Source organism: Neophocaena asiaeorientalis, unplaced genomic scaffold (assembly GCF_003031525.2).
Source record: "Neophocaena asiaeorientalis asiaeorientalis breed wild unplaced genomic scaffold, Neophocaena_asiaeorientalis_V1.1 scaffold571, whole genome shotgun sequence".
NCBI lineage: Eukaryota > Metazoa > Chordata > Mammalia > Artiodactyla > Phocoenidae > Neophocaena > Neophocaena asiaeorientalis.
The window spans coordinates 1677485-1693386 of record NW_020175669.1 but is presented as its reverse complement, the minus strand read 5'-3'; the positions used below and the strand labels follow the sequence as shown (position 1 = coordinate 1693386).

Genomic DNA, 15902 nt, shown 5'->3' with positions numbered 1-15902 from the left:
AGCTGACTGACAGCAGGCTGTGTACACTGATCCCCAGGCTCTGTTAAACATTTGATGACGAGGTGGGGCCTGGTTGAGAGAGTACGCGCTCTGGAAGTTCAGAAGCCTGCTCTGCTCAGAAGCCAGCTCTAAGGCCCCCAAGATCACCTTGGAGTTTCCTAACTAGGGGAGAGGACCCTTGCCTGGCCTGTCTTTCTGGGCAACCTAGGAAGTTTAGCTTGTTCCTTCCATTGAGGTCTGAGCAGCCCTTCGTTTTCTCATTGGACTGCTTAGAAAAAAAACCACAGTTGGAATTGCTTAGAATTTCATGAGTGGTGTTTGGAGGATAAGACTTTAAAAGATACTATCTTGCTGAAGGTTAGACTTACCTTCCTGACCTTTGACCTCTTTGGGGGTTCACTCTGCAGGTTGCAGGGCAAGACTCTCCAAGGCATATGCTGATTATGCCTGGGGGCGGGGTATCTCCTGCTGCTAGAGATGGCTGTCTCCCATTCTTCCTGCAGTTTCAAGTTGGTGAAAGCTCGCAGTGAGAGATTAAGAGCCCAGGTTGGCAGAGGGGGTGCGCTACAACTCTGAGCTCAGAGAAGGAGTCTGTCCTGTAGCTCCTCTGCCGAGCCCCGGGCTGTGAGGCTGATGTGTTGCTGTCTGTGGCTGATACAGCCAGCACCTTGTCTTTCCAGACTGGCAGTCTTGGGCTAGCTTTGCCTGTTGCATTTGGTTGCCATGGCAGCAGAAAAATGAGGAAAAATGGGAACACCTGGCAAGCAGATGCAGAAACTTGACTGTTCAGTTTTCCTTCCTGGTCTAAGAGACGGTGTTGGTGACAATCACAGGTAAGGGAAGAGGTGATGATGGTGTCCTTAGTTCATTCAGACACCTGGGTGTTGGCCTGGCTTTTGATGTTGATGTTTCGAGGCGCATTGGCACTGGGGATGCAGTCGTTGCCGCACGGCAACCACGTCTCCGGCTGTCTGTGCTGAGGTAGATGCTGCAGTGGTGGCTTTGCTGTGTGTGGAAGGGAGGCTGCTGCTCGCACAGTGATTTTGTCTTCCTGTGACTGCCCTCCTTGTCCTCTTCTTTTACCTCCTCTCGATCTTGGAAGTACCCAGATCTCCATTAGAAAAGGCTATTTCCTAATGTGTAAAGTGGCTGCCTGGTTATCCAGGAGGAGCAGATTTGCTTAGAAAAGGGCTTGCCAAAGGCTGGGGTTAGAATTGTAGCATCTCTGAAACAGCAGAACAAAGGTGAAGAGGACAGTAGAGGTCAAAGTCTGGTTCTCCCTCGGCATAGACAGAGACATGGAGCCTGGACAACAGAAGAGACTGGACCAGGCTCATACGGCAGAGCGGGACTCAGGCCAAGTTCAGGACAGTGCTTGGGTTTGAAGGTGGGAGAGAGGAGCCCTCGAAGCTCGCTGGGTTGTTGCTGTGTCGGGTGAGGGCTGCCTTTTGGGCTGGTTTCCAGCCCCCGAAGTGGTGTGGAGTAGGGGGAGGAATGGGAGCTTGTGTTCAAGAGAGGAGCTGGGGGTGAAGGGGAAGGAATGCAGGAAGCCTTAGCTGAGTAATGAGGCCACAGTCGCTGAATGAAAACCCCTGTCAGACAGCCTTCCCCGGGGTGTTGGGAGTGTGTACAGGGAGTGCTGGTGGTCCGTCTGTGTGTCTCTTTCTCTGGGAAGACGGGGTGTGGAGATGTCTGCCTGTTTGGGACAAGAACTTTGTTTTATTCCTGGGGTGTGAGCGGCTTAAAAACTGCTGGTTGTGCTGGTGGTTTGTGAGTGTGCCTGTTCTCATGTACCCAGTAATCTCAGCTGAGTTCTCCATGTAGAATCCTTGAGGAGAGAGCATGAATTGGGGTGCCTATTTTTCTTTCTTTCTTTTTTTTTCAAAAAGGGCTTCAAATGCTTGGCTTTTTAAAAAAAAAAAATTAATTAATTATTTTTGGCTGTGTTGGGTCTTCGTTTCTGTGCGAGGGCGTTCTCTAGTTGTGGCAAGCGGGGGCCACTCTTCATCGCGGTGCGTGGGCCTCTCACTATCGCGGCCTCTCTTGTTGCGGAGCACAGGCTCCAGACGCGCAGGCTCAGTAGTTGTGGCTCATGGGCCTAGTTGCTCCGCGGCATGTGGGATCTTCCTGGACCAGGGCTCAAACCCGTGTCCCCTGCATTGGCAGGCAGATTCTCAACCACTGTGCCACCAGGGAAGCCCGGGGTGCCTATTTTTCTAGGAATTAATGGGACACAGATGTCATCTAATGATGTCTTCTTCGTAAGAGATTCCTGATTTCTCATAGCTTCCTAACCTCCCATCATAGCCTTGAAGACTCTTGACATTATCTTTCTCCTGGAGAAAGAAAGGGAGGCCAACCCCGTAGCCACAGGGTTATTAACACGTTAAAGAAGCCCCAGCGAAGGTGTTTATAGGACTGTTTATAGGAAATGATTGCTGTTCAGAAGTTAATGGTCTGGTACCTTCAGCTTTCTGGAGAGAAGTGCCTTAGAAACAAAAATAAAGTATACCTGAGATTTAAATTCTGGAGTCTCCACTGGTAACAGGGACAAACAGTGCTTTTCGTTGAGTGCAGTGCTTCGTGGTTTTCGAAGCGTCATTTCAGTCTACATAACCACCTTGTGAGACGAGAGTTCTTTTCACCTCATTTTGCAAAAATGGAAATTGAGGCCCAGAATAGTGACGTGACTCTTGGAGAGTCAGTAAGCTGCAGAGCTTTGTTGAGATCCTGTTATTCTGGGCTCGTGGTCTTTCCACCACCCCAGGATCTTCTTGATTTGGGGGTTGCTCTTGGGGTTGAGAAGAGCAAAAGCCTGTTTCCGCCAGACCTTGGGACTTGCCGTGGGATGGTATCTCTGTGGCGAAGCCTAGGTTTTAGAGTCCAGCTTCTCTCTCGGGCAAGTCATTAATCTCTCTGAGCCTCAGTTTCCTCTTTGACAAAATGGAGAAGGTAAAACTGGCTTTGCAAGGGTAAGTGAGATAATGCAGGCAAAGTGCCTGACACAGCAGGTGCTGGACAAATACAGCCTGGTCCCTGGGCTTGCTGGACCTTGTGTACCCGTCCCTAAGGGTTGGTGATACTTGGCCTGGCGACCTACCTGTTGCAACAGCAATAGGGTCTTGCTGTGCCGCCGCTTCAGTCTGCTCCAGTTCCTGATGTTGACTGAGAGGCAACTGAGGAGCCCATTAACCAAACTCACCTAAATTCAGACCCAGCAGAAAGGAGTGGCTTCTGAATTTGTAACTTCTCTCTCTTACTACGTCTGACAGTGTTATATGCATTTGCTCCTGGAAATGTAGGAGGCAGAAGCAGCTCCTTTTGTAGATGGGTAAATTGAGGGACAGAGAAAATGACTTCCTGCGCAGGTTCACCTGACACATCCTTGAGGAAGTTCAGAGTAGAATGAAGGTCACTTTCCTCCTGGGCTTCTCCAGACTGATTTTTGTGTGGTTCTAACTTCTTTTGTTCTTTTCAGAGGGGAGGCAATTGAGTTAAAACTCTAGCTCACTGTTTTGAACTTCAGCCCACACCCCTCCGGCAAATAATCAGCATTCATGTAGCCCAAGTCAAGGAAAGAGAAGTCTTTGTTCAAATCATCCCACTGTACTTTGGGATTCAGGATAGCACAGAAACCTGGCAAACAGGCTTTTAAGGTAATAGATTTTATTGAATGACACTAAGAGTCTGCCTTCCCCTCGTGTGTGCAGTTTTTTTGTCGCCTCTGCCGGCATCTGTGTGACTCATGTGCCTGAGGGCATGCTGCGGGGACCGAACCACCTTCACAGCTGCTCAGCTCAGGGCCACAGGCTCTTCTTCTCTTCTCTGGGGGAGGGCGCTGTTCTTGAGTAAGACCTGTCAGGAGTCTGGGGAGTTGAGGACAAATCAGTGTCTGCCCTGTCAGACTTTTAAGTGGGGAACACACCTGTAAGACGTAACTGGCTGGAGCAGATGTGCCAGAATGCCCACATCCAAGTGATCGTTGCTCCTTTCAGAGTTGTCTCTTCAGGAGGCTACACACACGCTCCACTGATGTTCCCACTGCTCAAAATAATGTGGTCAACGACCTCTAGCAGTTTCCATCAGAGCCACCTTTTCAGCCAAGTGAGAAAACTGTTTTTGAGACATTTTTCATATCCTCGTTTTTGAATACCAAATGGTGTCCCAAGCGTGACCACCATCGTTTTTTGGTTTTTTTTTTGTTTTGTTTTAAACCAGTTGAAATTCCAGATAATTTCTAGTGATTTCCAGAAGTGATAGTCACCCTTGGAGGGACCTAAGAGACCATGGCCCATGCTGAAGAGATTCAGAGGAACATCCTCTGAATGCAGATCTTGTTACTTGGCCAGGTGGGTAGCTGTGTGCACCTTGTTCTTTCAAAGAGTCAGGTCAGGGACTGCTAGGTAATGGTTGAGTCTTTTGCTTGAGTGGGGAGTCCTGGTGAAGACACTCTCCCTGTTTGTAGAGATGACATGGTCCCCTCTCTGGGGCAAATTTAGTTTGGACTTCAGTCTCTGGATGTTGCTGAGCAGAGGTCTCTATAGTCATGGAGAACGAAGTTGTCTTCATGTGTTTGTCCCTGTCCTCACCCCGCCACCCCTGTCCCATCCCTCACTAATGTTCAGTGTTGGGGTCACAAACAGTCCTTTTCCAGCTGAAATCTGTTCATACCTGGCTCTCCAGGTGGTAGTCGTATCTTCTTTCCTCACCTACCCAAGGCTGCAAGGAAGTCATCTTTCTTCCTGCACTTGTGGCTGGAGGAGCTCCCCGGCCAGCCAGCATCCCAGAAGCTAGTGTAGGGAGGGGACATGGGGTTAGAATACAGGAAGATGACTACAGTTAGAGCTCAAGATTGTAAGATGCAGAAATGGCAAAAGTGGTGGGCATCTGTCCCGGATTTCCTGAGCAATCACAAATCCAGATAGTCTCTTCTTTGTCTCACAGAGTAGTGATGGCATATCTAGTTGATGGAATGTGATGCAGTCATTTAAAATGACATGGATGAGTTTAAAAGAAAGTAGAGGGACTTCCCTGGTGGTCCAGTGGGTAAGACTGTATGCTCCCAATGCAGGGGGCCCCGGTTCAATCACTGGTCAGCGTACTAGATCCCCCATGCCGCACCTAAGGGCCCGTGTGCTGCAACCAAAGATCCCACATGCTGCAACTAAGACCTGGTGCAGCCAAATAAATAAATAAATATTTTTTTAAAAAAAGAAGAAGAAGGGCTTCCCTGGTGGTGCAGTGGTTGAGGGTCCACCTGCTGATGCAGGGGACACGGGTTTGTGCCCCGGTCCGGGAAGATCCCACATGCCGCAGAGCGGCTAGGCCCGTGAACCATGGCCGCTGAGCCTGCGTGTCTGTGGTCCACAACGGGAGAGACCACGACAGTGAGAGGCCCACGTACCACAAAAAAAAAAAAAAGAAAAGAAGAAAGGAGAAGATGTTTATATTACAATAAGTTTAAAATTCAACATGCCAAATCGTAAACACAGTATGATCACAATTATATACAAACAAAAAAGCACACATCCCCCCCAAAAAAAACACAGGCATATAAAAAAGAATGAAAGTAAATATACCAAGTATTAAAAATGACTTTTCTGTGGGTAACAGGACTATGATGATTTTTTTCTTTCATTTTAGCTTTTTTCTTATATTTCTCAAGTATTCTGTAATAACCGTCATATCAGTGTCTTAAATGGGAGCCAATTAAACTTGATAAAATCCCAAACAAACCTTTCTTACTGTTGGACTTTGTGTCCTGAATTTTGGCTTAGAGATACAGCTGCCGTGACTGAGATAACCTGAGAACTCTTCTTCCTTGTCTCAACCTCTGTAAATCTGAAGTCAGGCAAGCCCAGGTTCCAGGAAGACGTTTCGGGCATAGTTCTGTCTGGAGGCAGGGGCTGGACAAGGCAGCCTCTCAGAGCCCCTTCCCACCCCCGGTTGGCGATTATCTGTGCTGCACACAGCTTCTGCCAACACTGAGCGGACTCTAAGTGTGGTGACATTCTCTGAGTGGGGAGCAGTAACAAAAGTCTGGCTGGGATGGAGGCCGGGGGCGGGGAATCTGGAGTGAGTGCCTGAGCTGACAAGGAGCCAGTGATCTTTCTGCCTGGTGGGACTTGCACCTCCAGCTGCCAAGCATCCGGCAGGGCCCAGCCGCTTGGAAAGCTGGTGCCCGCTGCAGTGGTCCTGCTGCTGGCACAGCTCAGAGAGCACAGGGGTCACAGCTACTTCCGCGAAGGACTTCCCTAATGGTACAGGGTGTCAGGTCTCTGTCTTGGGGTGTGGGAAGGATCACTTATCCTTTGAGCAGCAGTGGTTTTGAAGGGAGCAGCGTGTCTCCAGGGTGGAAACTAGGATTTTCCCTTGTAGCACCCGTGTAAAAGTGAGCCTGGCGAACAGACATCCAGAGCGTGTCTTCCTCAGCTGTGTCTTGCCTGGATCCTCCATCTCCATCTACTCAGGGCCCTGGCCCAGGCCTCCAAATCGGATTTTCTCCACTCCTCAAGCCAAAAGCCTCAGTTTACTGCAGCTCCCTGGGTCCTGTTGTCCATCAGAGCAGCAGACAACCCAGCCATAGAATGCTGGGACTTACACTTTGAGGAAGGCTTAGGGATCCTAGAGTTAGCAGGGTCTGGGAATCAAGCGTTGAGCTGTTTAAGGATAGGGATTGGATTGTGTGGAGTCATTCTGCTGCCGCTGCTGCTTTGAAAGACTCTGGCAAATGCTGGGGCTCCGTGGAGGCAGGTAAGAAGGGTTCTCTGTGATGGCTCTTAAGTGCTATACCATGATGTTCCCAGGGTGCTGGCCCTCCCGGCAGGTGGACCTTCTTGGTGGGACGCATGATGTTGCTGGATGCTGATGGGGACACATCAAGGGGAACTTCACTGGGAACGCAGGCGTGCTTCATTTCTTCGTGCTCTCCAGGCATGGCACAAGGGGTTAATATTTTCAATGGCTCTATTTTGGGGCTAATGGAGTGTTTCTAGAATAAGACTCTTTGTTGAGTAATCTATTTTGGGAGGCAAGCCCCACTGGCATTTATGTAAGCGATTCTGTATATCTGGGGGTGTGGATGTGAGCGTAAGTGGTTTCTTGTTACTAATTAGAAACAGCTTCTTTTGGGAGCCAGGGGAAATGGAGGTGTGTGTGTGTGTGTGTGTGTGTGTGTGTGTGTGTGTGTGTAAGGAGTGTGGATTGCTTTTGCCGTGAAGAGTGGGGTAAACCGTGTGTGCCCATCTGATGGGGCAGTTGCCACAAACACCCGAGTAAGAAAATAAAGGTGGGGACCTTGAGACAGCAGGCAGCAGTGACCTGGCCCCTTCGTGGAGTGTCAGGCTGTGGAGATTGCCCATCTGTCATGCTCTTGATTCCCTGAAGCACGTGGGTAGGCTGGGTGTCGTGGCCCTCTAACAGCAATCTGGAGTTAGGTGGTGTCTAGAAGATCTGTCCTGGGCTGTTTAAGGTCCATCAACCAGTTCTAACCTGAAATAAATCTCAGATTCCACTTCCCACTGCGGCCTGGCCACTTAATCACTGGATTCCCTTCTGTCTCCCCACAGGCCAAATCCACATATGTCGAAGCAAGAGAGAAACCAAAGACCGTCCAGCATGGTCAGTGAAACATCCACGGCCGGGACCACTTCTACCGTGGAGGCCAAGCCTGGCCCCAAGGTGAGCTCCTGGCCATTTCCCCTCTTCTGCATTTTGCCAGGCCCCTTTGTAGCCAGAAACCCGTTTGATCTTCACCATAGTTTTGTGAGGGAGACATGTAATAAGTATTCTCCCCAGATGACAGATAGGAAATTGTGGCCAGTTGGGGTTATGTCACATGTCCAAGAAAACAGGTGATTGCTGACAGAACCAGGACTGACATCTACGGCCTTCGCCGCATTCTTCATTTTCCTGTCGTGTCTTTGGAGGGCCACACCTCTGTTCACATGTGTGTCAAAGACCGCGTGGTGAGATTCACAACAGAAGGGCCCAGAGGCTTCTGTGCCCACGATATGGAAGCACTGACTGAGGAGCAGGGAAGAGAACCAGCATTGCAGAGAAGGGGAGGGTGCTGAGGAGTGAACCAGATGGGAGGGGTAAATATCTGGAAATTGGCAAATTCTGTGACCAGAGTGTAGCATTGCTCCAGAAAGCCATAGGACATATTAGGGCCAGAAGCTGCTGGTGAAAGTTGATTGAAAAATCCCTTTACGCTTTTTATCCTCTGTGACCCAAACAGGAAGCTTGCTAGCTCTTGCACCCACCTTTTAACTAGGATGCTGCGGCCGTGTGCACGCCCCTTCTCTGTCTTCTTGCTGTTCTCTTGATCAGAGGGCACTGCTGCATAGATGACGGCACAGGGAGCCTACAGCCCTCCTATCATGCAGATGCTTCTTGGGCCTCCCCAAATCCCCCTTGCTGCTAGAGTTCAAGTCTGCTCTTTCCTAGATCATAAAGTCCAGTAAAGTCCACAGCTTTGGGAAGAGGGACCAAGCCATTCGGAGGAACCCCAATGTTCCGGTGGTGGTGAGGGGCTGGTTGCACAAGCAGGTGAGGAGACTGAGGAGGGAGGGGTGGCAGGGAGGTAGTTCTTGCTGAATTCCTTCCTTACCCTGACCCCCGGGAACTGGGAACAGGCTCTTAATAAGCTTTCTGTTCCTGAGTTTGTCTGAGGCCAGTAGATTCTGCCCGCTGTGCTAAGCGACTTGCTATTCGTTTTTGTGAGTCGGCAGTCTGCTCAGTGGCTGCAGTTTCCTTCCCCAAACACTTAACCGCTTTGGTTCCCAGTGCTCTTGGCTGTCCTGGGACTTGGGCCCAAGTGTGGGTGGGTCAGTATGAATCCAGCCTTACCGCCAATCCTCTGCCAGCACTTGCCTTCCTGATGTGAAAGAGCCTTTGTTATCATTTGCCTGAAAAATCCCATCCTTTCCTTTCCCCCAGTCTAACACACACACCTGGCATCCTAGCACCTCAGGTTCCAAATCAGCCAAACTCAGCTCATTGTCTCCTCACCCCTTACCTGTCTTTTTCCCCTGAACTCTTTCTTCTGGATCTTGGTGGAGGTACCAGCATTTTCCCAGGCACCCAGGTTAGAAACTTCAGCACCATCACCAGCTCCTTCTCCCACGGGCCATCCTTCATCTCTAGCTTCACCACAACTTCACCAGAGGCAGTTGTTCTGCCTCTGGTCCTCTGGCCTTGGATAGGCTGTGAGCTCCCAGGGTCAGAGAACACGTTCCTTTTGCCTCCTCCCTTCTCTTCTTGCCATGCATCCATTCATCTACCCACCCACCCACCAAGTGCCTGCCGTGTTCTAAGTGCTCTCGCAGCAACGACAGAGAGATGAGTAACATGTGGTTCCCGCCCTTGAGGGACTCCTGTCATAGTCTGCAGGGGGAAACATAGAAACGCCTCTCACGTGTCACGTCATCACCCAGCACAGTTTCTCACATAGCATGTTATCCAAAAAAACACAAATTCTGAGAGCAATGATGTACATTTTTACTAAAGGCTTTGTGGGAAAACAGAGGAAGACATTACCTTTCACACCACACAGAATAAATTCCTAAATGTCCCCTTGAAATCTCCCACAGCTCTCCAGCCTCTTCTGGCCGGTACTCCTCTGGCACCACCCTCTCTTAATGATTCCCTCTTCCCTCACAGCTCTGTTCTCATTCTCTTTTCTTACCTGAATAATCTAACCCTCTGACTTTTTCCACTTGCATCCCCGTCTCCGTTAAACAAAAGGATGCTCCTTTGAAATGTGGAGGTAGAGGGGAGGTATTGTAAATAATCCTTCTCCCCAACAGACATCCCCTGGCCCAGGCCCCTCGGCTCCTTGGCTGTAGCTGTAACCAAGGTCTGTGTACAGTGCTGTGGGCACACAGCAGAGAGAATGTAGCTATGCTTGGGGGAGTCCTGAAAGGCTTTCCAGAGGAGATGACATTTGAAGCAGATGTGGAAGGATGGAGAAGAGCTTTTCAGACAAAGCAAGTATCGTATGCCAGACCATCTGGTTAATACAGGAGATAAAACCAAGAAATGCAGGAGCTTAGCAAGTTTTTAACTTTAGCAAGTGGAGAATGAATAAAACTTTAAAAAATTTAAGCCTGTCAAAAACTTTTGCAGAAGGAAGACAATTTTAACAGCTAAAAATGGCCCTGGAATTTTCCTAGGTCTGGGAGAAAAGTGACCCTAAAACTACTATTTTCCTACCCTAGCCATATTTTAAAAAAATTTTCACAAGAAAATCCAGGTCTTTTTCTGTTGAAAGGAAGGAAAAACACAGCAAAATCAGTCCTTTGTGGTAGATAACTGAACTTAGTCAAATGAGAACTTTGCCTCATTGATTAATTAGCTAACATAAACTCTTTGTTTCATACTATGTAAACCAATTTTCTAATCAGTATAAGTGAAGGTATTTTACAGTCTAGCACCTGAAGCAGTGAATGAATGAAGGACGGAAGGAATAAATAAATAACTTCCCTTTTGTTAAAAACTGATTTCTTTCTTAATGGATGAACTGTATTTTGGGGTTTTTTTGGCCACACTGCACGACATGTGGGAGTTCCCCAACCAGGGATCGAACCCACGCCCCTTTTAGTGGAAGCATGGAATCTTAACCACTGGACTGCCAGGGAAGCCCAAGAACTGTATTTTTGAATTCATATCTTCCTTTCTAAAAGGGGGATGCTTATGATACACTAGTCTGTTTATAGGAAACAAAACTTCTGGGGATAAACCATCATTGGATCTAAATTTTAATGTCCTATTCAAAGAATGGCTATGCAGTAAAAACTTATTAATTTATTTCGGGCTTCCCTGGTGGCGCAGTGGTTAAGAGTCCACCTGCCAATGCAGGGGACACAGGTTCGTGCCCCGGTCCGGGAAGATCCCACATGCCGCGGAGCGGCTGGGCCCGTGAGCCATGGCCGCTGAGCCTGCGCGTCCGGAGCCTGTGCTCCGCAACGGGAGAGGCCGCAGCAGTGAGAGGCCCGCGTACCGCAAAACAACAACAACAACAAAAAAAAAGTATTAATTTATTGAAAGAAAGAGTGAATATGGGCAAGTCTCGGTTCCAGAATCAGGTTGTACATGACTGGGGAGGGGGAACAGTATGCTCAGATATTGCCCTGATTAGTTTCCTTTGCTTTGCAGGACAGTTCTGGGATGAGGCTGTGGAAGAGGAGGTGGTTCGTGCTTGCTGATTATTGCTTGTTTTACTATAAAGGTGAGCTGAGGCTCAGGCCACCAACGGGTCTTTGTGCCAGAGGGGGTGGTGAGGTCATGCAAATGGTGGTCTTCTCAAATCCAGTGAATGGATCAGTGGCCTGAGCTAATCGATCACCTGTTGACCTGCCAAAGTGTTCACTTTTATATATGTGCATGGTTGGTGATTTCATTTTTACCAGTCCCAGCACTGGAAGTGCCATTTGTTGAGTTAAAATAATAGAATCTGGTTTGCCTTCTACTTAAGGTCTCAAGATCTGGAGGTTTTCCAGCTTCTGCCCCACTTGGGGCACAGGCACACCTTTGATTCAGTCTGGAGAGATGGGAAGTATAGGTGAACATTATATTTTGTAACCTCTTATCTGGATTTATCCCCTGTTACTGGATGGGCAACTGGTGAATTAAATTGGCCATATGAACATTTCTGGAGCCCAGTACATAGAATTAGGGGCTGTGCAAAGGTGAGAAGAAAGTAAGGCTCAAAATATGGAGGAAGAGATAGCCTAATTTTAAGACAAGACTAGGTTTTGGAAGACATCCAAAGTGCTTAGGCAGTTCAAGAGGAACAAGAAGCCAATTCCATCTTGGAGAACTTGGGCAGGCTCCTCAGAAGAATTAGGGCTCGAGTTGGGCTTTTTAGGATGGGTTGAGTTTTGCCCACGTGTAGGGGGAAGATGGGCATTTAGGCAGAAGAAACAACTTGATTAAAGTTCTAGAAGCAGAAGAAAGTGGAATGACAGACCTGCAAAGCCAGAGTGAGTCTTGCATGGAGCACACACTAGGAGATCAGGCTCAGGAGGTGGGTAAGAGCCCAAATGCAAAAGGGCTGTGACACTAGACAGAGGAAGTTGGGCTTCATTCTGTATCCAGTGGGCAGTCAGCAAGTGCCTTTGGGTGGGAGAGCAGTGGGACCAATTCTGTCATTAGGAAGTTACCCCTGGTAACGAAGACGGTTTGGGGGAGGAAGAGAATAGACATAAAAGGTAGGGTATTTCACACCTGCTCTAACATTGCCTATGAGGTGTGTACCACCCAGAATTCCCTTCCCCATCCTTTACAAAAGTTTAAACATCACCTTCTGAAGCCTTCTCCACTTCCCCAGGCTGTGTGCCACTCCTGTCTGTGTGTTCCCGCAGCACTTGGTATGCCTCTGTGTTTCAGGAGTTAGCAGGTCGAGCTGAGCGTGTTTACATGCCTGTCCCCCTCCTCGGGGAGAGGGCCCTGTCTGATTCACCTGTGTAGTTCCAGCACTAGCACAAAGGTCCCCAGAGCACCTGAATGGGCGATCCGTGATTGCTGTCATCCTGGGAGAGATAAGGAGCCTTGAACTAGGGCAGTGGGATGGACCAGCCCAAGGAAGGTGCCACAGAAGGTTATTCTGATTTGTATTTCCGTTCAAAGACAGCCGAGAAGAAGTGGTCCTTGGGAGCATCCCTCTGCCCAGCTACGTCATCTCAACAGTGGCCCCCGAGGATCGCATAAGTCGCAAGTATTCCTTTAAGGTACTGCCCACCCCCACTCCTCCAGTGCAGCAGTTCCATCCTAAGAAATGTTGTGTTCCCCAAAATGGCTTCACAAAAGCAGTTGTTTCTGTTGGGGGTTGGGGGGAAGAAGTTAAGAGGTTGAGCGTTTCAGACTCATGTTAACAAAGTTATAAATTCTTTAAACAAGAATAATGTCACATCACAGTACTTTCATTTGTATCTTAGCTTTTGAGTCCCCCAGTCTTGCTTAAGTTTTTAGACCCCTCTTTTCCTGTCGCTATTTCTGTGACAAGTATCAGCACGGCCCTTCTCATGCTTTCTTACCACTGTCACTGTCCCCAGTGACTCCAGAGTTGCTGTGGGTTGAAGATTCTGGATCCTCCTTCACTTCATGTTGCGTGATATGGTATTGCCTTATTTCTGTAAAACCTTTTGTGACTGAGAGCTACTTTTATCCATGTTACCTCATTTGGTGCTTGTGGGGAGCCTGTGAGGTCAGGATCATTAGCTTCATTTTATAGAGTAGGAACACGAGGATCAGAGAGCTGAAAGAACTTGCCCACAGTCCCAAAGTTGGAAGATGATGGAGGCAGGTCTCCACCCTGAACTCTGTCCCCTTTCAGTTGCATTACAGGGAGGGAGGACAATTTCTTTCTCTTCTTCTCTGCTTTTCTTCCATGTCTTACTCTGGCCACCCATATACACATTGCAGGAGGTGGGAGGTGGTTTCAGTTAATGTTTATTGTTATCATTTTAGGAATACTGTTCTATTAAATTGTTCAGAGCCTCTCTTGCTTATTGTTGGCTCTGAAAACATTTTGTTCGATGGGTGTCACACTGGTCTTTTGCAGCCTGAAAGCCTTCCTCAGAAAAACCTTCCTTTCTAGGGTTTAGTGTTGCTACTGGGCAAACAATTGGGATAGCGCTGTTGCATGTGAATGTGGGGGGGGGGCAACAGCATTTGGGATATCCTCAGAGTAACTGATTATAATAACTATATATAGTTCATCTTAACACTTTGTTGGGAGGTGTGAAAATACATTCTAGGAAAACATCTTTTACGTGTCATACATTCTTTTTTTTTTTAATAGGCTTCACCAAGAGTGTTCCCTAAATATTTTTTCTGGGAGACAGAAGGCATGCATGTTTGGGGGGATGATTGGGGTCTTCAGGGTCTGAGAAGGGAGAAAAGCTATTGCAGACAGAATGGGTGATGTTCAGGTGGTTCTCCAGACAGGGCTGTGGTTTCCTGAGTGTGAAAGGCTTCCCTTCCCTTTGGGTTGCAGTGTCATTCTTTTAGGAACCTGAGGATGGGCCCTGGGACAGTTCAGGATCCATGTTCTTGGGCACACTGAGGAGTGTGCAGTATTTTCTGTCCTGGGCCTTATGCTTGCCTCTGATGTCAATTCTTCTCAGTTTGCAGAGCTGAAATTCTCTGACTGTTGCTAGGGTACCTTGCCTGAGATTGTTCAGAGTATCTGTAGTGGTACATAGGCAGAGCCTAAAGGGCTATGTGGTCCTCTCTTGTCTGTCTTCTCCAACTGTACCCTCAGCCAGGCAGCTCCTAGGCATTGTCAGGGAGCCAGGGTGCTAGATGCACCCTGAGGCTCCGCTAGGTCTGCAGGATGAGCCAAGCAGGGCTCTCGGTGGCCTTTAGGAGCCATCGTTCCCCCCCACCCCCACCCCCTTGAGCTTTAATCACAGCCTGGAATGCCCTGAAGCGTTCCCCAACTCTTACTTACTTGTCCTTTAGGTGTCTGCTCAGGGGCCACCTCCTCCAGGAAGCCTTCCTTAAGTCCTCGGGTTAGGTACTTTTCTTCTGAACATCCACAGGTCTGGTATCACTGCACTATAAATGGTTGATTACGCATTCAGAGCTTTCTACAGGAAAACTAACCATCAGCTAGTTCTGCCAGGGTAGATGGGGCTAGTCCCATTCTGCAAACAGATAACATGGAGCAGTCATTTGTAGTAGGAGTTGTGGTGAATGACACTCCTTATACTTCCCAAGTTAAGGTCGGTTCAGGCTTACTTCTGTTTCATGTTTAGTCCTCTGTAAGTCAGTGATTGTTCACTGAATCACCTTAGCTTACTCAAGTAAATGCCTGCCCCAGAACCCGCTGTGGAACCCTTAGCTGCAGGCCGAGTTTGCCTGGACTCCCTTGGCACTGGGCTGGCTGGATTCAGATATGTGAATGTCACAAGCAGGCCCGTATTTAATATCATTTTTGGACCTGGATGTTAGGCATGTGAGTGGAGAAGTGAATGCTGACAGTTCATCTGAGAGGTTTTATCCATGACCATTGGTGATTTTAGAAACATGTCATTTTCCAGATTCTGCTTAGTTCTCTCATTTTGCTTTCTCTTACTGGTCCTTGCATGGTGTCTGTCTGTCATTCTGGATCCAGATTATCAGACTAGTGATCTGTATCAGACTCATTTCTGGATAGAGCCTGAGAGCACTGAACAGAGAAGCTTGGACTCAGAGTCAGACATTCCTAGGTGTGAATCCTGCCTCCAACTTTTCATTCATTCAAAAATATTTATTGGGCTTCCCTGGTGGCACAGTGGTTGAGAGTCTGCCTGCTGATGCAGGGGACACGGGTTCGTGCCCCGGTCCGGGAAGATCCCACAGGCCGCGGAGCGGCTGGGCCCGTGAGCCATGGCTGCTGAGCCTGCGCGTCCGGAGCCTGTGCTCCGCAACGGGAGAGGCCACAGCAGTGAGAGGCCCACGTACTGCAAAAAAAATAAATATATTAATATATATAATAATATATAATATATATCTATATTTTATTATATATTTTTATTATATATTTATATTTAATATATATAATAATATATAATATATATATAGTATTTTAAATATATATTTATTTATTTATTGGGCACCTACTGTGTACCAGGCACTGTTCCTGGGGATATAGTAGTGAACAAAATAGAGTCCCTGCTCTCATCGAGTTTCTATTCTACAGGGAAGAGACAGATGATAAACAAGCATGTAAAATAAAGAATACCAGGTAATAGGTGCTGTGAAGAATTGTGATCAAGCGTGGAAATCTAGGATAGTTACTTAACTTCTCAGAGCTTCACTTAGCACATCTGTAAAAGAGATTCTGTTCCTTCCTTATAAGGCTGTTAGGATTAAAATGAGATTAAAGTCACGGAAGTACCTAAGAGACACATAGT

General features: G+C 48.0%; 1 protein-coding gene across 9 annotated transcripts in view; it reads left to right on the top strand.

The window, feature by feature from the left end:
- PLEKHA7 (pleckstrin homology domain containing A7) overlaps positions 1-15902 on the top strand; it is a 207984-nt gene that overhangs the window by 129659 nt on the left and 62423 nt on the right. For all 9 annotated transcript variants that reach the window (XM_024731567.1, XM_024731563.1, XM_024731568.1 and 6 more), the window contains 4 exons: positions 7569-7680; positions 8449-8550; positions 11158-11230; positions 12631-12731. In XM_024731567.1, the coding sequence (XP_024587335.1) occupies positions 7582-7680; positions 8449-8550; positions 11158-11230; positions 12631-12731 (375 nt within the window). In that variant the 5' untranslated portion in view covers positions 7569-7581. The remainder of the gene's footprint in view (positions 1-7568; positions 7681-8448; positions 8551-11157; positions 11231-12630; positions 12732-15902) is intronic.